Source organism: Clarias gariepinus, chromosome 25 (assembly GCF_024256425.1).
Source record: "Clarias gariepinus isolate MV-2021 ecotype Netherlands chromosome 25, CGAR_prim_01v2, whole genome shotgun sequence".
NCBI lineage: Eukaryota > Metazoa > Chordata > Actinopteri > Siluriformes > Clariidae > Clarias > Clarias gariepinus.
In genome coordinates this window covers 13,931,944-13,957,244 of record NC_071124.1, presented here as the reverse complement: position 1 = coordinate 13,957,244, position 25,301 = coordinate 13,931,944, and the positions used below count along the sequence as shown (strand labels likewise).

Genomic DNA, 25,301 nt, shown 5'->3' with positions numbered 1-25,301 from the left:
ATGCCCCTTCTCACCCTATGACGACATAGGTATGATGTCATAATTCTTGCGTCCTAAATATTGATGTAGGCTTAGTACAAATGTAATGTATGATATTAAATAACTTATATTATACCCTCAGCGCATATTCTTTGGATAATAGTTTGTATTCTGCTCGATCCTCTGGTCAGTGTGGAATAAAAAAAACGTATTAACCATTTTCCCTAAATCCACATTAGAAACTTGGCCGACTGTTGTCAGCTTGTAAGGTAAGCTGCTCCTCTGATCAGACGGATTATAGTGGCGTCTGCGAGGTGTCGACTTTAGTGTCGTCCGGACTTTTTTAACACCTCGTCCTTAAATTGGCTGGAGAGGTGTGAACGACTGTCAGGTCTCTTTCATCAAAGGCAGTCGCATCCTCTTCACGTCGCGTCCAGTCTCTGCGCCCTCAGCGACGCTTAAAGGGCCACTAAAACCCAAGAGAGGCTGTACACCGGAAAACTGTTGTCATAAAACGAGCAGGAAATGCCGTCTGAGGCAGAAATAAAGGAGCATTTTGAGCATATGGCACCGAAACGGCTCCAGTTACACACACACGGTTCCAACGGTCACCTCAGCGGCCGATATAATCAGATTCAGAGCTCATGTCTATAAAAAAACAAGCACGTTTCATTAAATAGTCAAATTTATTATTTGTTCTTTATTTTCTATAATGTAAATGACTTAAACATTTACATTAGCTTTCGCTTGCTAGTTTTGTTGCTGTGTGCTGTCCTGTATACGTCTCATGCTTTTTAATGCATTGGGATTTCCATTTGTGAAATTTAACCTATTTTGCCTTTTCAAAGCGCTATGTAAACTAAAAATGCACAAAAATCAAAACTCCAATCAAGAATTTTTCTAAAAAATATCACTTTATTATCATTTTTAACAAACAAAGCCTATATAACATCTGACACAAAATACCGTCCGTATAGCCAACAATACATTTTATTTGATTGTGCAAACTTTCCTAACTAAAGCTTAAAAGAAAAATATATTTTAATTAATAAATCTCACCACCCCCCCTTTAAAAAAGAAAAAAAGCACAACAAAACAAAAAAGACTTGGTGACTCACATCTTAAAAAAGTGCTTTTAAGGGTGTTACATGAGAAGAAAAAGCATAATTTATTTATTATAAATTAAATATTAATATATTAATTGCTTTTAATTGAATATGAATATATTCAATACCCACTCACTAGAGTAAGAAGCTATTTTGGACATATCCAATATCAAAAGTTTTTTTCCTAACTCGACGTCTCTTTCCTAGGAAAAAAAAAAAAAAACTTTTTGTGACTTGTACCACAGTTCTCTTTGAACACATTTGTCCATAATCGTCATTAAGGTACTAGCTTATACAATAACTTACATAAAACACTGTATATTAAACAATTTTCATTGCACTGGTTTTGGAACTCTCAGGTTCAGGGTTTAACGAGGCAGTATGAAGCTTGGTCTTTAGTATTTAGCTGGATAGTTTTATCTTTTTCCATCTTATTTTTCTAAATTTTATATAGGTGTACTGGCTGATGATGAGATATGATATGCATTTGTTAAAATTGAAACTCATTCTTATAGCCTTTTCTAGCAGAAATGCTTTATGACCTCCTTTTCACATACATGTTACTACAGTCATAGTTGAGGTATTCAAGGAGACTTGGAGTCTAAAATTATATAACACAAAATATGTGGTTTTCAAGATCCACATAAATATCTTAAAATAGTAACCATTTACAGGAGAAATTGAAAAAAAAAAAAAACGGAAAACTTTTCTGTCACAAGGACATTGTCTTAAAACCCGGTGGAGTCTATGAATTTTGCTGACAGACATCTCGACTTTACACACGCACATGCGCATACCGATATGCACGTGCACACCCCCTTCATTCACACACACACACACACACACACGCACCCCCACACACACACGAACTCCATAACATTCCGCCTAACATCTAAACATATAATCTATGGCATTTTTTACGCGTACACACACTTCCTGTCCCAGATCAGCACTCTGTGTGTGTGTGTGTGTGTAATTATACAGTATATACAAGCTCTTTATTGCGTCTGGTCATGAGAGGAGGCTGTGACATCAGATTCCCCCATGTGCAGGTCTGGGAGCTCTTCCTCCACCACTGTCTCTGTGACTCCTTTACAGTCAACACACGCCTTCACAACATGCAACAGATAAACACTTATATTAGCTCGATTCTTACAAGAATTACAGAACATGTACTGGATGTCAGGCTGAAGAGGTTTAATTAATACAGCTGATAAAAATATTTACATCAGAGGTTATTGCCTGAGCGTAGCTAATGTATACGTTTCACACATCATTAAAAAAAAAAAAAAGAGTTTATATTTGTTTTGCTGCCAAGTGGTGTGACAGAAAATCACCCAGCAATTGGAAGTACAAAAGTGTACAATTTGCTGTAGAAATTTTAACATGCATTACGTATCTACAACTAAATGCTATATGTTTTTTAAACATTAATTTAACAATTATTATAATGCCTCATTGATTTATTTGTCAGTCAACAGCAATACAATAATGTATATCTAGCCAACAAAACTTATACTGAAACAATGATGAGATCATTTAATTGATAATATGTCCTAATTTTGGAGTTTAGGTTTAAAATCTAAGCATTATAAATCAAGATTTTCATCTTTCAACTTTCCTAAATCAGACAAAGGAAATAACAGTATAAAAAAAATTAAGTACCAGAACTACTTGGCCACTTGCATAATTGTGAATAGTGTTTTAATCGTAGTTAAATGCAATACACTGATCATCCATAACATTAAAACCATCTGCTTAATTAATTTTGTGTAGGTCGCCCTTGTGCTGCCGAAACAGCTCTGACCTGTTGAGATTCGGACTGCACAAGACCTCTAAAGGTGTGCTCTGGTTTCTGGCACCAAGAAGCTGGCAATCAATCCTTCAGGTTCTGTAAGTCCATCACATCCCTAGGGAAATTGGACTTGAACTCTGTCATGTTCCTACATATCTAACTACTGAAAGTGGTTTCACTTAGAAACCATGAAGATAATTTTGGCCCACATTTGAAACAGAGATATTTTTGCTATAGTGGCTTATGACTGCAGTTGCTCTAACTGAAAGTGCCATGAACAGTTGTGCACTCGACTCTCCATCAGTTGACAGTTTGGTAACCACAACAAAATGGACTTCATTTTTACTACAACACATTTCCTGTTATACAATTGGACATTTGACTTTATAGCAGGGTTTGACTTCATATGCATATAGGACAGTTACAAAAGTTAATTATTTTTGGTTGCGCTATGCATATAACCTGATGTGTCTGATTATTTTTATTAAGCTGTTTTGTAACAATGCCTATTGTTAAAATTGCTATATAAGTAAAACTAAACTGAATTCTCATATGCCCACCGTAGATGATTTTAGTGGAACACAAGGGTCAGCATGGGCATTCTGACTGGTCTGATGCTTGTTGTTGGTCTTTCGGCTGCTCCCGGCAAGGGATCGCCACAGCGGAATATCCAGTCCGCACAACAACTTGGCACAGGTTTTATGCCGGATGCCCTTTCTGACGCAACCATTTATCCGGGCTTGGGACCGGCACTGCATCTAGTTGCTGGGGGGTTTGGGCACTGGCTGGGAATCGAACCTTCCGCATGACAGGCAAAACACCTACCACTGAGCCACCAGTGCCCTCATCTGACTGGTCTGAGGCTATATAGCCCTATATGCAGAAAGCTAAAGTGCACTGCGTGTTCTTACACCTTTCCATCATAGCGAGAATGAGAACAGCAACTTGTTTTATAGTGGGATAATAATTGTTCTATGACCAGATTTGCTATTATTGCCACTTTATGTGCATCAGTGACCCTGACCCCCTTCTTTAACTAATTTTGATAGGCACTAACTCCGGAAGCGGGCGCACCCCACAAGACCTTCTATTTTGGAATTGTTCTGTTTAAGGCCTTCTTGACATTGCTCAGCTCATTTGCGCTTGTCTATTTTCCCTGCTCACAACGCATAAACTTTGAAAACTATTTATTTGATATACTATTACTATATCCCACCACTTAATAGGTGTCACTGTAACAAGATAATCTGTGTTAATTATCTGTCAGTGGCTTTAATGTTATGGCTCACCGCTGTATATTGGCTTTACATTTTGTCACTTAGCTGACACTTTTTGGGTTAGATGTAAAATGCCTATCTGGTCTTGTGTGTGAAGTGCTGTTTTTTGCCGTTCACCTCAATGTTAATGGCTTTTGGTAGACCGCCTCCTCTCACCCAGGAGTGAACCTCAGCCAGCTCCCTCTTCTGCTCTTCAGAAAACCGCGGCTGACTCTTCTGCATCTGCCTCAGTTTCTCCAAGTCATCTCGCAACACTTGCTGAATATCACTAAAGAGAAATGAACACACATAAAAACATGATATTCTAAACAAATAATCAAAAAATCATAATGATATTTGATTTCCTGTTTCCACCTTAAGAGAGCTGAAAGCAGGGAAAGGGAAACTGCAATGCATACCAACCAACTGATGTTTAAATTGTAATTTTATTAACCTTGTGGATCCATATGAACACTTAGAGAAGAATAATGCTCTACTTACACTATCTCCTCTTACATCACTATAAATACTTTCAAAACTTTCATTGAATATTAAATACTTAATAAAAATACTATATTTACTTAAGACCACTGTATTTTGTACACCTTGCTATTCTATACCGTTGACCTTTTCTTGACTATAGGCAAAATGTCAAATGCAAAATCATATCTATCACAAGTCCTAAATATCCTAATGTGACTGTTACTTATATCTATTTCCTTGTCCTTGTCTTCCCCTCCGTGGGTTTTCAGAACACTTTACAGGGATCATTAATGCCGACTTTATGAATAGTGACAAGACACAGGTTATATTTACACACTTACCGAGAGGGCAACTGGTATGTCATCATTACAGTCTTGTCCACGTTGGCAGCATGGAGCCACAGAGGATCTTGCAATGCATATTTGATCAAACTCTCACTCTCCTCTAACTCCAAGGGCCCCGAAACGCCACCTCCTGGTCTCTTTGCTTTATGGGACTTCTGTGAAGAGTCCACGCTGCCAAAATAATTACTGCTGTTATTGCTGGTATGACTGCTCCCTGTGTAAGATACAGAAAAAAATATGAGAAAAAAAGAGAAGAGAAAAAAATGTCAATGACTTTTAAAATGGTTCATCAAATAAGTAGGTACGAACATTTCCATCCATATGAAAATCATACATTTTCACACCATTTTCATTCAGAAAGCAACAATTTAATAATCGACAATACCATAGTATCTAGGGTAGGCCTATAGTCTTATTTGCAAATGAAGACTAATATATTAGAATGTATCAGAGTAATGGGCAAGTCTCCATGCTAGCCTATTTACACATCTACAAAAATGTCATTTGGGCCGAGGTAAAACAATACATCCAAAACATAACGTGTTGTGTTACAGGGATCTCCTCTGTGCCCATGCACACCTATTTGCTTCTAGTGTCATAAAAACAGCAAATGGACATGCATACCAGTTCCACTAGCAGATCCACCACTTCCACAAGCTGACATGCCACAGCCATTAAAAGCAGACCGCATGGACCCGGACGTGGCTGACCCGGTGCCAGAGCGAGAGTCCTCCAGCATGAGGATATCCAACAGATCACTGGATGAAGAGAAAGCATCACAGTGGTGTCCATCATCTGCATCTTCCTGCAAAACAACACATGCAAGAAAAAAAAAATCCTATTGTAAGTCGCTATTAACGCTGCACTCATTGGTCTATTACTATTTTTTAGTCATCCTAATATAAGTTTTAAACAGGTCATGTTGTAAAGGATTAACAATTTGAAACAATTTGTACCAAGTTGTTGAAAAATATTTGCCCCATTCTTGATGTTCTGTTTCGGTGCAAATGTTTGCAGGTGTGTAACCACATTTTGGTACAAAGGAAATCTGTGCAGAGCAAATAACATGAACACTTACTGCACAGGATCAAATTGTTTTTGGTAAAAGATTCACAAAGCTTTATCAGCAAGTCTGAGAATCAAGCGGATCATAATATTTTAATAAAACATCAGCAAAAATGCTGAGAAAATTCTAAATTCTGTTTAATTTTATTGTGTATAAAGCAAAATGATCATACCATTCCAAATGTCAATTAATCTTCAGAAGGATCTATTATAATTCATATCAAGGGGCAAATACTTTTTTTATTCATTCCTTTTCATGGACTGTTTTTTTAATCCATGGGGGAAAAAATAACAACAATATTGCCATCTGGTGGAGAAATAAAGCAAAAGCAAGGGAAAACAGAAAAGACAAGTTAAAAGAACTCAGGTCCATACTGGCTCTTTGTCTGTGTTGGTCTGCATGCCAGTGTTCGCTCCTTTCTCCACTGCAGCGCTGCCCTGAGTACCAGCAGAGGTTGCTGTGGTTTCCAGTCTTTCATTGGAGCGCTGGCTCTCCTCCAGCTGCAAAAGGTTGAGCTGCAGTGGCGAGCTGCACCGTGACTGGAACAAAGGTGGAGATGACTGGTCCCGTCCACCCAGTGATTGAGGGGTGGAGCTTCGAGAAGGCTCTTCTCTTGTTTCTGGCTCTGTGGGCTTGGGTTGCTTGTCCAGCATCGTGAAAGGGAATGGCTGAGCTGGGAAAGGGTTTTGCGGGGTGAACTGATTCTGTACAGGAAATGTCGTCTGGGGTTGGAATGGAACCTGAGTGGGTGGAAACAATGCCTTTAAGAGAGTAAAAAAATAAATAAAAATAAATAATCATTAATAATTGTTTACATACTGCCTTTCCTAATTATACTATATATGTAAAAATCTAAAATGCAAAAAAGGTAAGTTAACAGCTGAAGGTCACCTGCTCAGGGTAGAAAGTCTGACGTGGGGCACTTCCTAACTGTGTTAACATGTAGTTAGGCAGAACAAGTGCCACCATGGGTGTGACAAGAGGGGCAGGGAATTGGGGCTGCATGGGTGGCATGGGGAAACGTGGATTCTGGGTACACTGGTTGTCTCCAAATCCTGATTGTGGAGCATCCACTCTGGGTGGAATAGTATTGGTCCCTGGGTAGACCTGTAGGGGATACGCAGGCACAACAGCTGGGTATGCGATTGGAAAAGCAGACTGTGAGGTGTCTGAAGGAGACCACGAAGTCTGGTTCAGTCCTTGCAGTTCTTGCCTGAACAGCTGCCTTCGATGTGAGATTGTACTGTCAGATGATTCGTTCTGTTTGACGCGCTTTGATTTGGATTTTCTGTTGCGGCCCCCACGGCCAGTGGCGGGTTCTGCTCTCCCACCCTGCTTACCAAACGGAGAAGGTCCGGCTGTACAAAAGGAAAAGGGAAGAGAAAGAGACAAACGTATAAATAATGGAATGAAAAACAAACAGTACTTTATGTGATTTAACTAGATTTTAACAAGGAGAATACTGGTCTCTTACTAATTAGTTACAGTTTGTCACACTGATACACATTACAGCATAAATTTTATTAAATATGTTGGGTCAGCAGGTGTTGATTTAAGTTGTTTAATTTTTGGTCAGCAGGTCTGGCAGCAGTGATATTAGCAATTGTACACAACTCATTCACAGGGACATGTAAGGCAGACATGACACATAATTTAATAAACAGATTTCTAATAATGTGCAAAACATGCTGCAATTGAAAAAAAAAACTATAATATTATATTTCTTTAACATATATCTGTAATCACAGCCTTAGCTGGCATACGCTGGCAACTTGCTAGAGTGTAAGTAGAATAAATGGTCTCGAACATACTATTATAATAATAATTCTAAAAAATTAGACATAATTCTGGTCACCACTATGGCCTTGGACCTTCATGATTGACAGCTCAAGCTCGGTCTGTGTACGCAGAAAATATGTTTCCTCCCTATGCTTTGTGGATTTCTTTCAAAGGTAACACAAGGGCTTACTTTTCAGCAATGTGTAACCCCTCGCCCCCACACCTTTAATTTAATTGTTCCCTTTAAAATTTCACAGATTATAAGTTTACTTCTAGTAGTAGGATCTTAGCCTGTGTTTAAAGCTTCATTCCTTTTCTCAGGCTATATTTAGAAAAAAAAAATGTCGCCAAACTAACAGCCAACGTGTTGAGTCAGGGCTTACGCTACCAGGGTGGCACTTCACCTACTCCCACTCTTTCGTTGGTACACGGGATCGGAATGTACTTATTTGGGCTTCAGTCAAAGAATGACTCTTTCATGCAATAAATTAACAAGCGTTGTTAAAATCCGCTTTGCTGACTGAAATTCGCAGTGACGTTCTATACAGTGTTTGACAAGGTGTGAACTCTGCCTCCTCACTTCTGTTTATTTTCAGCTCAGCTGACAGATTTTCGGCCTGATGATTCTAAACTAGGGTTTACTGTCACCAGATGACAACTGAAAAAAAAAGACTAAATTGCAAACCCCAAAGAGAATCCATGCTCACCATCGGTGGCTTGTCCTTTCTGCTTCTCCAGGTAGTCTGCTTTAAAAGTGTGAACCCCTCTTAGCTCCTTGAATCGGTTAAGAAATGCTTGCTCTTCCTTTTGTGTGTGTGCGGCCAGCACCTGCTTGGTCAGGCCCAGTTTCTTGTACGCTTCTCTTTCCTGGCTCGGCGGTGTAACTGTGGCAGGAGGAGTGGCTGGAGTGGGTGTGCCTTCTGCTGTGTCTCCCGCACTGGGACCATCCTCGATAATTTCTGTGTGAGAAAAACAGGAGGAAATTCATGTTCATTCACTGTATAATGCAGACTTTTTCATTTAATGCGCAATAATAAATAAACTGGATTTCTGCAGTTCTTTTACGGTCAAAAATATGCAAAATATGTAATATTACATATGAATAGTAAACGAATAATGAGTGGAACCTAGCAGGTGCCAGCTGGCATTTGCACACTATGCCACAACCTGTTGCCGCCACCTAGTGGTTGCTCATAATAACTATTAAAGAGAAATCCTGTAAGAAGCTAAATTTATTTTCTTTAACCATGTTACTGGTTACTGATGTTCTTACTGCTTATTAACTTATGTGCCTTATCTACCTGACTCAGGCTGGGGCTTTTTATCCCCCACGTGTACAATGGTGCTGCTGTAGCTGCACTGGCTGGTTATGGACACCACACTCTCAGCCTTGCTGGGTAGCGCCAGGGGAGTGAGTGAAGTGCCCACCACGCTCGAGCCATTCGGCTTCTTTGACACATCCAGAGGTGAAAGACTGCTTTGGGACTTCAGGTGACCGGATGCTAAAGGATAAATACGATTTAAAACAAGTCAGTTACACTGAGGTCAACCAGAGGAAATATGCATACATTTTTAGCTTGACATTAAGATGAAAAAATATGTAGTATGTCGTACTAAAAATACATATTAACAGTAAAATATGTTATAGTTATAACTCCTGCTCAGAACAGTGATATTGATGATTTTAAATAATAATAATAATAATAATAATAATAATAATAAACGAATGATAAAAAAACATTTATACATATAAAATGTATAAAACCTATTGTTAATTAATAATGTATTGCAGGTATTAATAAAATGCTTTGATTGGTGACGTGCATTTTAAAAAAGTATATGATAACATATAATAGTTGCTTGTTTTTAAACAACAGAAAGTTAGCACTTCTTGTTCACTCCAACTGAAACCACTAAACACAGAATTTTACTGCTGCAGCACATGTGGTTAGTGGTTAAATGACTTGAAGAACATGTTGTTGTTGTTTTTCTACCTTCTGCCACCTGCATAGAACTTTCAGCTCCCTTCTGTTTGTCCTCGTCTGAGTTAGAGGAAGTGGTATTGGATGATGACTGGCATTTACGTTTCACTGTGATAGGCACATTGCAGCTCTCTAGATACCTAAGAGATAGAAAGAGAGCTAGAGATAAGCATTTTCATAAAAAATTTAAAATCAAGACTTTATGCAGCCGTCTTCTGAAACCACATCAAAGCTGAAAAAGTTCTTGTCCCTGATCTGCTGGGAACAATAATAATTACATTTAACCAGATGTAGTTCTTAAAATAACTTGAATCTTACATGAATGAAAGAACAACTTAAGACAAAACACCTCCGCCACCTAGTGGCAGAGGCATAAAAAACCTATATGGAACCTAAAATTCAAATTTTATTAGTCACATACACAGTCATACTGTACACAGTACGATATGCAGTGAAAAGCTTACATGACCGCCAGTGACCTTAAAAGTAAAAGCTTATTTGTAAGAAATAAATATGAATAAAAAAGAAATACAATAGAAAATAAAATTTAGCTAGGTAAAATAAAGAATTTTTTTTCTGTACAAATAAAAAATATTCTGTGCAAATAGAAAAATATAGAAAATATGGACATTGTGTAAATAAAGAAAATTGACTGGGTCGGGGGGGGGGGGGGTGTGCATGAAAGTGACTTATTATTAAATTGACGTGAGAGTCCTAAATGAATGAAACTTGGGATAAATAAATTAACCTATATAAATACAAGTAAAAAGTTAAAATAAAATTGTATTTGTTCTCATAGGATTTATTGATTTATACAGTTGACCTGTAAGTTGCTCTGGATAAGAGATTATACCAAATGCCCTAAATGTAATACAAACAACTTGATTGCCATACAGTAATCAACAAATTTAATAATTTTCTTAAATACAAAAATTTAATACACTATTCTTTATTCTTTGTATCACATCGTACCTAATTACACTGTCCAGGCAGCTGATTTGCTGGTATGAGTAGACAGTCTGGTCTTTTAATGGGAGTTCTTCCTGTATGGTGGCCTGCTGCTCCTCCACACTCTCTTTCAAGTTTACTGGATACGCGGAATCCTTGGGCCGAACTACTGGACTTTTCTGGAGCGGTTCTGCTGAAGAAAGTGTAACTGGTTTAGTTCTCGCTACATTCTGTGTCTTCTTTAGTCCTGGCATCAAGCCATACATGATTCTTATTCTTCTTACAGAGACATTCATACACTGATACACATGTAAGCAAAGGCATAGAGGCATATTCGTACTTACTGCCTAGACTCTTTCTGAACTGCTGTCCCTGGTTCTTCTGCATATGAACACCTTTACAGATCTCCTGAAATGTTCTCTGTGGGGGAAAAAAGCCCAATAAGCACAATGGTAAGGCACTAGAGATTGAATACATACAGTATATGGAGACCGAACATGAACGTGGCTAATAGGTGAAGCCAAAATGTTGATGATGTTCTATAGTGTCTGTCTGCAGTACATGTTTTTAAAGCCAAATCACTAACTGGTAATCAAGCAAGTGCACACTAAGTATAGCATCTATAAAATATATACAGAGGGGTCTAAAACTCTAAGACCACATTGAAAAGCTAGACTTTTTTCTTTTAAATTAAAATTCTCAAAGATTTAAAACAAAAAGTAAATGTTTAATATATTGGATTGTATACTACTTTGAGGTTCTTATTTGAATGTAAGCAAATTTGGTTTGAGGTTTTTATGCCAGATTCAGAGCATACTGTCATAAAAATAAAAATAAAATTCAAACCAAATTCAAATATAATTTGTCACATATACAATCATACACAGTACCATATGCAGTGAAATGCTTATATGACCTCCCGTGACCTTAAAAATTTAAAAAGAATTAACAAGAAATAAATAGTGGGATAAAATAAGAGTTTTTAAAATAAAAGTTTAGCTGAAACATGAGAAAATAGAACATTAGAATATTAGAGAATAGAATATATATATATAATTTTTTTTTAGCAAATTTGAAATTCAGTTTCAGATTTAAAAGTATTTAAAATGCGACAAAAGAATGTCAGATTGGAGCAATTTCATTTTTGAATCCCTTATTCAAAAATGAAATTGCTCCTATAAATCCTATATTTTTGCTCTTATAAATCCTAATTTAATAGATTTTTATAATACTGAACTTCAGAAAATTTTTAACTAGCATGTAGAGATTTAGCTTATGGTTAATGGTTTTTAGTAGATGTAACTGAAGTACTTTGAATGAATAATTTACATCTTAATAGTTATTATCATATAACGAACTATATGAATAAGTGTACTATTTTAAAATATGTAAAATTATATACCAATTCTATAAATAAACCTCTACTGACATTTTCACTTGTTTGCCTAGAGCAACACTCTATACAGTACTCCTGGACAAAATACTTGTTTTTCTTCAGAAATGAGAGATGTGACTTAATGTCATTGGGATGAGTACCTGGATTAGACCAACACTAATCTAAAACAGTAAACTGGTATATGTTAGATCGACAGGGAACATTTCTGAATACAGGTTTTACATTAAAATCTTATCAGGTCTTTAAAAATCTTTAAACCTAAATTAAAAAAAGATGGGGACCATGCTCATTAGGTTCATTTCTAACTAAGGGGCTTAAACAAAGAAACATTTACGATAAGTGGTGGGACCTTTTCCTTTCGAATAGGAAAGAAAAATGTAAATAAAAATGAGTATTTACCCACAAGTTCATAAACATCACCAAGACCTCTGTGAACATGTAAGATCAATTTAAAAGCATCCCCATTATTAATTGCACTAAACTGTAACTGTTTTTAAATTCAAATATCTCTTAGAGTGGCAAAACCATGAAAGGTGCACAGCCTATGTCTTTTGTACATGTGTTGAATTTGTATGTCCAAAAGTATGTGGATACCTAACCAGCCACCAGATGCCAAACAGCCTTCAGGTACTGATGTCAGGTCAGGTACTCAAGTTCTTACACACTAGCCTTGGCAAACCCTGTCCATACAGACAGGAGCACTGTCATAATGTTACAAGTTTGGGCAACGTAGTTCCCGTGAAGAGCAACCTTAATGCAACAGTGTACAAATCCTAGACAGTTTTGTGATTTTTACTTTGTCATGGTCCACATTTCAGCTGTACACAAATCTTTGACCATATGATGAATCAGTTAGCATGACTTACAGGTTTGGTTCGATCTTCTTCGTCATCTGCGCGTGGACGCGCTCCGTTTCCATTGCTGTCGCTGGATGAGGCCACACTCACCAGATGATCGTTACTGCCTAGACTTCCATAGCTGCTTGAACCATTATTATGTACTGGCTACACCCACATAAACAGAGAGAGAGAGAGAGAGAGAGAGAGAGAAGAGGGGGACAACGACGTTGACTGTTTAAAGCGTCATTTATATGTATGTGTGTGTGTATTTATTATTTATTATTGTATTATTATTAGGTCAAGAAAATATAAACGCTAGGGATGGGGAAAAATCGATTCGGGTATGTATCGAGATTCTTTTGTGTGGCAATACATGTATTGCCACACTGACAAAAATTAGTTATTTTTAATTAAGATATGTTGGGATTTGAGGTGGTATAATGTTGCAGGTTTGCTTTAATCCTACAGATCTTGATCTAAAATCATGATACGTACAGAATCTCAATACTAATCAACTTGTTATCTGGGTATTGTGATAATATTGTATCGGGTGGTCCGTGGTAATTCCCGTCTCTAAATCATTTTTTGGCATAAAATCTTGTGTTTCTTTGTCCTTATAGACTGACTGACCTGAATAAGAAGCCGATGAATCTGTTCTGTTAGATCCTGGATATCTGAGTCCACTGGTTTACCCTCAGCTGCAGCTGGTGCTGCAAAGACGTCCTCATTTAATGGACCCCTGAAAAATTCCAAGCTAATCAAACCTACTGTTTCTTTTACCATATTGCACTTGCCTAAGAAAATGAGTTTAATGAAAATATAAAACATTCAGCTGAGGGATATACTGTAGTACAGTCCAACCATGAGAAACTTAACACTCAAGCATAATAATCATTATTATAATATTACACCTGTGCTTCAATTACTTTAAAAACTATAGGTCTGAAGTCAGAGATTCAAATTAAACAATGGTAAGTTTTAGCACAAACAGCATGTCTCATACTCACATGCGGACTTTGTGTCGTGCAATAACAAAGGACACTTTGCGGCTCCAGGGGTTAACGAAGCTGGACCAGCTGGTGTCCATGGTGATGTACTCTCCATTTCGAGCACAGAAACGAATGGATGAGTGGTCAAATGGCTGGCCAGCATACTGCAAGACTATGGGAAAAGAACCGATTTACCACGCTGAAAATCACATGCTACATCCTGAAGGTATGTATATTTTTCCTGCATCGCCCAACTTCTTAGGTTAGGTTAAAGTATACCATGATGTCTTTTAATAAAGCCTTATGTGACGATTATAATTGACGGGGGTGTAATGGTACATGCATTTCATTTTCGAAGAAACAAGCAGCACATCGCTAGACAAATTTTCAAATATCACATTCAAATTAAATTTGTACAGGTTTAAAAAGTCAGATGAATAAGTACCAAAAAACGTATAAACAAAAAAGTTATAAACACTTGTTTTTCTTCAGAAACGAGAGGTGTGAGGAGCACTGGACATGTCATTGGGATAAGTACCTCGATCAGGCCAACACTAATCTTAAACAGTGGACTGGTAACAGACTGAATTTATACATGTATAATAAACATGTATAATGTATAATGTATATACAACATGTATAATATTAATCAATCAATCAATCAATCAATCAATCAATATTGCTTATTCTGTGTACAGGGTAGCCTAAGGATTAAATATATTTTAAATATTATACAAGATTATTCCAGGAGACTTACACCCTTTACACCCAGTGTGTGGTGCCAATCCATCACAGGGCGCACACACACACACACACACACACATACACACACACACACACAAACACACACACACACACTATGGCGAATTTGGAAATGCCAATTAACCTAATGGACTGTGGGAGGAAAGTGAATTACCCAGAGGAAACCTCAACCTTGACTCTTAGACCCCACTGATCCTACTTAGTATTATAGCTACAAGTCATTTTATTGTAGAATAAGTAAATGCAATCGTTCCAGGAATGTGGATCAAGTAAAATTACTGACATCAGAGATTTAGATTAAACTAAAATTTCAGACATATATTGGTAATTTTTACATTGCCCCACCTTCCCATAAAAACTAGAACCAAATAGGGGTCGGGCAGTACAAACCGATGATATGACACTTACTCTTCCTGTGAATGCTCAGCATCAGAGGCCTATCATTTGGGTGCAAGTGCAGAAGTACTGGTGTACCAATCAGATCTTGTGGTAGATACCCGAGCAACGGGACAGCTCTGTGACACAAACAAAAATTATTTTAAATTATTTTAAATTATATGTTGTTTCAGGAAATTTAAATTTAAATACAAATTTAAGAAAAACTTTTATGTTTAGAATAAAAAAACAGAAAAACATGAATCCTGACCTTTCATCAACATCCTGAAACACACAGCTTGGTGTGTGTGTAGTGGTGAAGATGCGTTTGTCCGTGGGGATCCTTGGAGCTGTGAAGTAAACATCTTGAGGTTAATACAAGCAATAACAGATAGTGACGCACTTCTATTATTCAAAGTCATTTGCTTTAGAGACTAGCCTCACTATTATATTTTGTGTGTAAAACACCTAATGGCTCTGGCTTTTAACTAAAGCTAGTGTTCCTTAGTGATTCACATTTATTCAGGGGCAGAGTTTGTACTGAGGGGCATAATGTAGCAGCCGCAGCAAAATTTCTGATTGATTTGTAAAGGGTAAACTAATTATTTTCTTTTCATAAGGCTCCAAAATAAGGCTTTTGTGTAGGTAAAATTGAAAAAAAAAATGAAGAAAACAGGAAATCACATAGTTAGTCATAGCCTACTGTATGTGCATTAAAATAAATGACTGGAAAATTATAATTGCCAGAGTTATGGAAATAAGATAGTTGAAAAAAATTAACCGGAGCTAAATCTGATATATGAATGAACTTTGGAAAAATAATGTTTGCTCTTTTTTTACAATGGTTGTCTCTAGACTAATTTTACTGCCGCACGTGCCTCAGTGTTGATCTACTGTGCCCCAGTATAATCTAAAATTTCGGTTTTAACAAACTGGGTCAGTGAATTAATTTAAATTGATAATAACGGGAAGGAATATTTTTTTTAATCTACGACGTCAACGCAGTGCAATTTAACCCAAAATACAAACAGAAGTAAACTTTCCAAGTCGACCCAGATCTTTACACTACTGCGCACGCATGGATGCACAGCTGTGTGCAAGTCTAAGCCATTAAAATGCACCAACACGTAAATCGGCATCTAAAACAAGAATCGTTATTGATGCATGAAGGGATAAAAGTTACTTTTATAAATAATACCCATAATCTAATGAAACATTAAGTTAGGCCAAATACAGCTGTGACAACCCCATTAAAATTTGTTTAGTAATGATGCGCGCACCAACAAACAGGCAAACAGACAGAAAAAAAAATCCCAAAACCATCTTAATGTGCTCTTTTACTATTACTATTACTATCTTACCTCTCCCCAAATTTTTTTTTCCACAAATATCATTAATGTGCAGAAACCCCAACTTTGCGGTTTTATTATATGTATAGATGTATAGATTTACACAAGAAATCTGGTATTCATACTAGTACTTCAGAATACATACAAATCAGTTCTATATGTATATTAATAAATAAGCTGATAGGGTATTGGTAGAAATCATCTAAATTCTAATAAGCAAAAATCCAAATTTTAAATAAGTAAAAATAAGCATTTTTATTACATTACATTCCTGAAACCTGGACATTTATTGAGTGTTAAAAAAAAAAGTTTGCTAATGACCTTCATATCCAGAATGCACTCTTTCGGCCAGCAGAAGGCAGCAGAACTGGTCTTCAGTGTGCTCTGTATCCTGCACCTTCATTAGGTAAGGAGTCATACGGAATGGGTAGTACTCCAGGTCTCCCTCACACTCCTTCCCTCCACTGCAACACAGGAGAAGTTTAAGCAACACAGACACACTTGGGTGGTGTTTAACCTTGGTCAATTGTGCTGGCTTGATTTTCTTACACATATACGTTCAAAAACTTATGGACAAAGAAATGAGGGACTATTAAAAAGAAAATGACAAAAAAAATCACCACTGTTACAAAAGCTGAAATCTACTTTCTTACAGTAGGAACACAGTAAAGGTAAAATTACCATCATGTTTAATAGAGCATTACTTCGTGAATAGCCTAACTCGCATATTCTTAAGCGTGGCGTGCACATGCACAAAATTTGCCATGTGATTCTGTTCAGCTAACATTTTGATTGTTCATTTAGTCTTTACATCATTTGAGAAATTGTACAGAAAATGTGCCCACTACTGCTGCTGGGTTATGCACTATAAGTCATTGGTCTACTCAATGACATTTGACTGCAACTTCAATTGTAATATGTGCAAAGAGTTTGCATCATGGGCCAATGTTGACTCTACATCACCGTCCACATAGTCTGAATTTAGAATTTCTGGTGCTTATGGGCGCACAGATTTTTGTATACAATCGAACTTTCTTATTTATTTGACTAAAATAAAATTTGTAAAAAATTTATATGTGCAAGATTTCTTGTTTCCATGAGTATTTGTATAAGTATTTACGTCTGGTCTTTACAAGTCAGTATTTTAAGGCTGTCTACAACTTATACACATTCTGCACGTCACTCTTTGGAAACATGGATGTATAATACAAATGATAACAATGAGCAGAGAGCTTATCAAGATGTGCTCTATGTAAATCATGTGCTAGTTTAAAAACCAGGTACCAATCAACCCTATTTAAGACAAAAACACATACTACCTGTACTATCTGGGTGCCGAACATTTTATATAATGCTTAATTTAATAGCACCAAAAAAAAAGGAACAAAAAAGAAAATGAAATCGGCTTCTCCACCCTCTCTGTACAAAGTTGCTCACATCAAGAACTCTGGTATCGTATTTGTCAGCTGAAAAAAAGAGGCATAGTTGAACTTGACTGGACTTTGTTCTCAGCTGAAAAACTGTAAAACCTAAGTGCGAGCACAATGTCTAAGAAAAAATCATACCATTCTGTCCACAGCAAAGAGCAGCAGAAACTATGCTAATAATTATCTGTATGCAGCAAAAAAGGAATTGTTTGTAAGGGAAATATCAGGGGAAGAATGTTCAATACTGCTTGACCAGAATAAATGCTTAAAAGTACTTTAAGTTAAATTTATTTTTCTTTATGAGAGGCACATACAGTGAGGATGTAGACACACAATACACACCCCCAGATACATAGACATAGGTACAGTATATATTGATACTCACCTGATGCGGCAGAAGAATGACTTTTCCTGCATGCAGTCAGAAGGTGAAGATTCTTTTGAGGGGAAAAAAAAAGAGATGTACATTATTACAGCATGGTAATTATGGCTGTTGCTACTGCTTAAAACCAGTTATATCACAGTGTTGGTGAATTCTAGAAGATGCATGCTGCATTGGAGAATCTCAGAATAATGTTTATGAAGAAAAAACAACAAGGGGCATGTACCGAAAGGTATGTTACATTTAAGAGCTATACAGCTGAATGATGAGGGGGCATTGGCGGCTCAGTAGTATGTTTCTCGCCTGCCATGCGGAAGGCCCGGGTTCGATTCCCAGCCAGTGCCCAAACCCCAGCCACTGGATGCAGTGCTGGTCCCAAGCCCGGATAAAATGGGAGGGTTGCGCCAGGAAGGGAATCCGGCAGAAAACCTTTGCCAAATTGTTGTGCGGATAAGTTGGTCCGCTGTCGCGACCCCTCAATGGGAGAAGCCGAAAACTAACAAAAAATTGAAAAGAAGGTATTTATTTATGTTATATAACAGCACAGCTCTTACAGCAGTGCCACTTGCAAAATAATAATACATTTATGGAATAATCATATGTGTATATTTCAAAGGTTTATTATTTTCATAGTTACAAATTCATAGTGTGACAGATGTTCCATCTAAACTATGGCTAATAATAAATGGATAAAAAAGGTGTTATTATGTTAATATGGTGAAGCTTTCTGTTAGGACAAAATTTTTGAAAGTCTGAGAGTCATTAGGAACACAGCAGAATCGCATTAGAATCGCATTCAGCATTCATAGTTCAGCTCATCAGTCTTCATGCTTTTAAGTTTTTCAGTAAAATGGGATGTTTTTATTATTATTTTTTATTATTATCTGTCAAGAGAGAAAAAGACGCTGGCAAAGGAACTACATTTTAGAAATGAACCTGGTAAATTCCTGTGGTAAAATCCCCAAAACACTTTGGGACAAGGTTTGCTTTTAGAAAGTAGTAGAAAAAAAAGCTTTGGCGTGGTGATGACATTCCACCACTCAATCATTTATTATTTTCCAATAACAGCAAGACCCATTGTGTGAATTAAGTACATGCACTGATCACGTTTCCGATTTTTTAGTCATGGTTTATTCTTTGCTTCTTAACAACGACATAATGAGTACTCTTTTAACTTGTACAAAATGTTTACGTGAATTTTAATAAAACACCTACAATGCTACAATAAGAATTCCAGTGGCAGTTGAGGTGAAAAAGTTGTTCTCATTGTAACAATTTTAAGGGTTGTATCAGTCACCCTTTGTCCCCAATGTGGCCTACATCAGGTAAAATGACTCACAGATAATTGTTTTAAGCTTTGCAGACTGTTACCTAGAACACAGGGGTAATCTCTTAAAATAAATTACTGTCCTATTTTCAGTAACTGAATTAAATCACCCAAATGGTGTTCTAGATCAACATATAGATCCCTGTTCCAGGCTTGAACTTTTGTTTTTTATTTGGGTCTTTGCCTTCCTGTGCTCTAAAACTGACTCCATGGTACATGAAGAGTTTGCAGGAGACTAAATCAGAAGAGAATGACGCACTTACTCTGGAAATTTTTGTTATTTCATCAGGGGTGGTATGTAAATGAGTACATTTATTTTGTGATTGTGCTTTACATACAGTAAAGTAAAGCATATATATCACAAATTTGTACTGTAGTTTTATAAGACGATACTTTTACTCTGCTTAAAAGTGCAATGAATATCTTTAAATAGCTACATTTCTGCACGTGTTGCATGCAAATTTTGACACCTGCTGACTGTCATGCATAATTTTGTGACCTGCCATTCGTCCAAAACATGTGTAATAACATATAAGGTAGTGGATCTGGTTGCAGACAGCAACAAAAACAGGAGGACTTTGCCCACCACTGGATTTCATCATCAATTCGTGATGGTTATCATATTTCGTGATGGTGTTGTTGGAAACCGTGGTAGAATCATTTATACACTAGATATTGCATGGATGTCGTACCAGCTCCTGTGCACATGCTCCAGGATGGCAGCCTATATGGTGTTGTGAAGTTGTAGAACACGCTGACGTCCTGCGGTGATAAAAACTCCACGAACTTGGCATTTTTGAACACATGCCGCTTACAGTTGAGAATAGATGCAGCCTGATCTGAGATGTAGACAATCTTGCCCGTGATCAGAGACACTGCTACCGCAAAGATGTCCTATAAACACACAGTCAGCATTAGGTGTCACTATTAATCAGTACATTTAACAATTTGAAACTTAATCAAATTTTAATATAGTTATAAGTGTATATTTATAAATGTAGTTATTAAAATGCAATTTCCTAGTGTCTACATATTCTGCTCTTTTTTTTTTTTTTACAAAAAAATCTAAGTTCAAACAAAGATCTAAAACAATCTGCCATATAAAAACTGAGCTGTCTGATGAATTATCACACGTGGACCTGAGGCCAGATGCCACACAGTTTGTTTTACTGCAGTAAAATATCTAAACAGCATGTTGCTAATAAAATCTAAAAACTTAAAAATATATTTTACCTGAAAAAAGAACCAGATTTATTTTAAGCGGTAAGTGTTAGTGGGACTGATGTGTCACATGATGCAATTAAAATATGCTAAATAACGTTTTAAAAAGCAAAATGTGTGAAACTTACTGTATTTTTTAGCGTGTATTCTGATGTGATGCTGTCAATCTCTTCTATCGTATAAGAAGAAACATCCAGGCCAGATGGCTGGCTGTCATTAATCATAAGCAGCTGGTAGTACTCCTCATTGGCTAAAACAAAAGTCACAGCATTAATCTAAAGTCCAAGATTTCAGATCACTGTTTTAATGGAACTACTTAATAAACCCGTAATAAATTAAATTACTTAAGATTGATTTATAAGAACAAGTTATGTGTCTAGACATATTACTGTATAGACAAAAATACATGTCACTAAGACAAAAGATATTACTAATATAACACAAAATATATTTAATAATAATATTTTAAACAGACATATTTATAATTTATATTTTCACTACAGTCAGTTAGACGTCTATTTAATGGGCTCCACACACAAGGGGAACAATGCTTTAAACAGCAGTATGTATCAGATTTCGGTGAATATGACCATAAGGCCATTTTGCGTATGTGATCCTGACTCAATTAAAGAACAGTATGATATTGAGTACCACAATCTAACAGTTTGGGAAATCACTACATGACACTAAATTCCATGTTTTGGTGTGTAAATACTATGTTACTATGTTCAGTACAATACAATCAGTACTATGCTAATAGCTAATGTTAAATACATAACCATGATGTTTATTAAACGTATAATACAGTATACTGAGCAGAAATAGGCATCTAAGGCCCCCTTCATCAGTAAATCACAGGATTACATATATACCAATAATTTGGCAAAATATTATACTCTAATCTGGTGTTTATTTTAATACCAGCCATCCTATTATTTACATGTCATCAGATATCATACACACTCTATGGCAAAAAACTTGAAAACACTCAAGCATCACACCAATAAATGAGCCTTTCCCAAACTGCTAGCAAAAATACTAGTGTACCATTTGAATTGTCACTCACTTAGTGTTAGCCAGCTAACTGGTATTAGGCAGTACACTATCTGTAATGAATTGTGATACATAGCCTTTAGCTTGTGATAATTAATACAGCTTTCTGTTTTAGTAGTACTAAGGTAAATGAATAAGCTCATCATGAAGACAACCTTGTGATGTCACTATTACATTTGATTAAGCTATCAAGCCTACGTTTGAAATTCATGTTTCATGGGTCATTATTTTCATTTGCTTTGGGAACAGGGTGACACTGACAGGTGTGCAATTGAAGTAAAACACACAATGGGGCCTGGTACAGGATCTGCACCCACAGGAAGAATGTTAAATTAAAGGGGTCTGCTCACCTTCAACCTGTTTAACACAGCGAAGGGCGTATTTCAGTGTGTTCAGAGTGGTGGACTTGCTGCCCTTGTTCCTTTTATCTGCTGGCAAATGAAGCTTCAGCTCTTTGAGGGTTTTTATCAGCTCCTTCTGTGTCTTTGCCTTGGCAGATTCTTCACTACTGCAAATGTACAGAACACACACACACAAAATCACATCACATGACGAAAATGTGTCACCAACAGGCAAATGTATTAATCCCAAACTGCAAGTGGTAGTAGGTACTACAGTTAAGTACAAGAGTTGTGTAAGTTGCATCCACAAACCTGCATCCACTAGTAGAAGGGTTGTCCTGTTCAGAACTTGCACTCAGCAGACTGAAGGCATTAGAGCTGCTGGGGGGTGAGGGACTGTGAGATTTGGAGCTGCAAGCAAAATGAAAAGACACATAATGTAAGCAATGAAAACACAGTTCTAAACAATAACTATCTATACATCTGCGGAACAGCTACAACAGCTAGAACTGGTCTTTGTTAGCCTGAAACAAACCATTTTGATTATTAGGAAAATTGGATTGGAAAAACGTCTATCATAGCCTGTAGATTAGTTGTTTTTGTTGGGGGTGTTTGCAGTTCGATGCAGACATAAAATACTTCTCTGGATTGAACAGTGAATTAGATAAACCATAGAGAATTCCATATTTATGGTTCTGCCAGGTTCTAGACAATTTCATATAAACAATTATGAAAGAAGAAGGGTTTATGGTTGAGAACCTTGTAAAAACAGACAATTCATAATATGCAAATTCTAATTCATATAAACGTAAACACAAAAACAATGGATAGACTGTCCCGAAAATTACCTAGACATGAGCTTAAAAGTAAAAGTAGGAAAACTACCCTGAAAATAAATTAGTGCTTATAGGATGCCATGATGACAGCCATTAAGACCAATTTCTCTCTTTTTTTTCTCAATGCCACTTAATCTGGTGGTAATAAGCAAATAACCCATTTCATTGATAAGATGGAGGTTTGGTTGACTTCTCCACTTTTGCCTTTTTCAAGCATCCCATTAGCACCCTTGGCATGCAATGTGTTACTTTCTTATTGCTTCAGTACAAGGGTCACCCTTTGGCTTTATATAATAAAGGCACAAAGCCTAAACTCAGTGAGCTTTTCTGTTTGCTTACAAAAAAATGTAGGGCTCCTCCTTAAGCGCAAATTATATTGTGTGAAGGAGAAGGAAAAAAAGTAAACTAAGTAAACACACACACACACACGCACACACACACACACACACACACACACTGTACATACAGAACTGGGTTCACACAGTGTGACCTAATTCATTTATCCCTATTCATTCCAAAAGCATTGAAACAGCATGACCAATTTTTTTGTTTGTGTTATACACTGAACACATTTGGGCATAAGATGAATGTTGGATAATATATCAGAATTGTAGATTTTATTTCATTAAACCTAGAGCAAAAGTATGAGAACAGACTTCCTTAAAGCAAAGAAAGTGCTACACATCTCTTGATTGCAAAAACTGCCTCAAGCAAAAAAAAAAAAAAGAAATTGCTGAAACTATTAAAATTGGGTTAGAACCAAAGGTGTCAAGTAACGAAGTACAAATACTTTGTTACCTTACTTAAGTAGATATTTTGGCTATCTATACTTTACTGGAGTAATTATTTTTTAGCCGACTTTTTACTTCTACTCCTTACATTTTTACGCAATTATCTGTACTTTCTACTCTTTAAATTAAAAAAATAGCCTCGTTACACCCTATTGGTTGGTACGCGATCCATCGCACCTGCACATGAAGTCACGTCACACACTAAAATAGCATTTTCATTTCAGGTTACCGATGACATGCCTCTGAAGTTTGACTTTTTGCACCATTAAAATACTTATAGGCAACTATCCCTATCTTGGGGCACGAGGCGGGGTACACCCTGGACAGGGTGCCAAATCATTGCAGGGCACACACATATACACACTTATTTACACACTACGGGCAATTGTACTGTATGGTGCCATGATGACGCCATTGAGACCAATTTCTTATTCTTCTTTTCAGTGTCACAATAGTGGGGTGGTAACAAGTGAATAACCCACTTCACAAATGAGATGGGGGTCTTGCTGACTTCTTCACTTGTGCCTCTCAAGCATCCAATTAGCACCCTTGGCATGACATGTGGTCCTTTTTTACTGTATTTCTTCAGTATATGAAGCTTGTGTGTTTATATGATAAAGACACAAAGTCAAAACTTAGTGAGCTTTTCTGTTCTGCTCACAAAATATTTAGGACTCCTTAAAAATTAACTGTTTTTTTTTTAAAGGAAGTCTGAATTCATACAGTGACATAATTCATTTATATGCAGTTGACTGTAAAAGTATTGGACAGCATGACCAATTCTCCTTTTTTTGCTATACCCTGGAAACACTCATTCACTCACTCATCTTCTATACCGCTTTATCCTGTATTCAGGGTCACGGGGACCTGGAGCCTATCCCAGGAGGCTTAGGGCACAAGGCAGACACTACGGGTAATTTGGGAACGCCCATTAGCCTAACCTGCTGCATATCTTTGGACTGTGTGAGGAAACCCACCAAGCATGGGGAGAACATGCAAACTCCATGGACACAGAGATGGGAATCAAGCCTGGCCGTCAATCTGGACCCTGGAGGTGCAAGGAGACAGTGCTAACCACTACACCACTGTGCCGCCACCCTGAAAACAGTTGGGCTTAAAATAAAAAGATAAATATTAGATGATGAATCAGATTGTCAGCTTTCATTTCCTTACATCTAGAGGTGTTATATAACTTAGAACATGATACCCCAGGTGTACAAACAAACTTTATTTTTATATTTTTAAATTTACCTTTATATAATTTAAATATTGTTTTAATTATAAGCGAAATAATCTTTCTGTTTCAGTTTTTACAACTTGCCAAAATTATAGTTTGTTAACATGAAATCTGTGAAGTGGTTAGAAAAAAAATCAGTTAAACTGAAATGTATGTCAACTCCTGCACTGGCAGTGTCATAATCAACTTTTATGTTGTTCTGTGAGCATGTCTCAGGCATACTGAATGACCAGATTTT

The 25,301-nt window shown here is 36.8% G+C and overlaps 1 protein-coding gene across 7 annotated transcripts in view; it reads right to left on the bottom strand.

The window, feature by feature from the left end:
• Window positions 1-1,937: 1,937 nt before the first annotated feature.
• Window positions 1,938-25,301, bottom strand: part of per2 (period circadian clock 2) — a 45,593-nt gene continuing 22,229 nt past the window's right edge. For 4 of the 7 annotated variants that reach the window (XM_053486311.1, XM_053486314.1, XM_053486315.1 and 1 more), the window contains 22 exons: window positions 22,512-22,610; window positions 22,209-22,366; window positions 20,934-21,055; window positions 20,277-20,478; window positions 18,261-18,312; window positions 16,770-16,912; window positions 15,371-15,449; window positions 15,133-15,239; window positions 13,981-14,134; window positions 13,604-13,712; window positions 13,001-13,138; window positions 11,083-11,158; window positions 10,763-10,931; window positions 9,803-9,930; window positions 9,110-9,310; window positions 8,516-8,767; window positions 6,921-7,387; window positions 6,404-6,790; window positions 5,588-5,768; window positions 4,961-5,177; window positions 4,275-4,425; window positions 1,938-2,194 (listed from right to left, as the gene is read on the bottom strand). In XM_053486311.1, the coding sequence (XP_053342286.1) occupies window positions 2,084-2,194; window positions 4,275-4,425; window positions 4,961-5,177; window positions 5,588-5,768; window positions 6,404-6,790; window positions 6,921-7,387; window positions 8,516-8,767; window positions 9,110-9,310; window positions 9,803-9,930; window positions 10,763-10,931; window positions 11,083-11,158; window positions 13,001-13,138; window positions 13,604-13,712; window positions 13,981-14,134; window positions 15,133-15,239; window positions 15,371-15,449; window positions 16,770-16,912; window positions 18,261-18,312; window positions 20,277-20,478; window positions 20,934-21,055; window positions 22,209-22,366; window positions 22,512-22,610 (3,703 nt within the window). In that variant the 3' untranslated portion in view covers window positions 1,938-2,083. Of the gene's footprint in view, window positions 2,195-4,274; window positions 4,426-4,960; window positions 5,178-5,587; window positions 5,769-6,403; window positions 6,791-6,920; window positions 7,388-8,515; window positions 8,768-9,109; window positions 9,311-9,802; window positions 9,931-10,762; window positions 10,932-11,082; window positions 11,159-13,000; window positions 13,139-13,603; window positions 13,713-13,980; window positions 14,135-15,132; window positions 15,240-15,370; window positions 15,450-16,769; window positions 16,913-18,260; window positions 18,313-20,276; window positions 20,479-20,933; window positions 21,056-22,208; window positions 22,367-22,511; window positions 22,611-24,803; window positions 24,860-25,301 lie in introns of those variants that run through there. The other 3 variants (XM_053486318.1, XM_053486317.1, XM_053486316.1) reach the window with 3 other exon arrangements.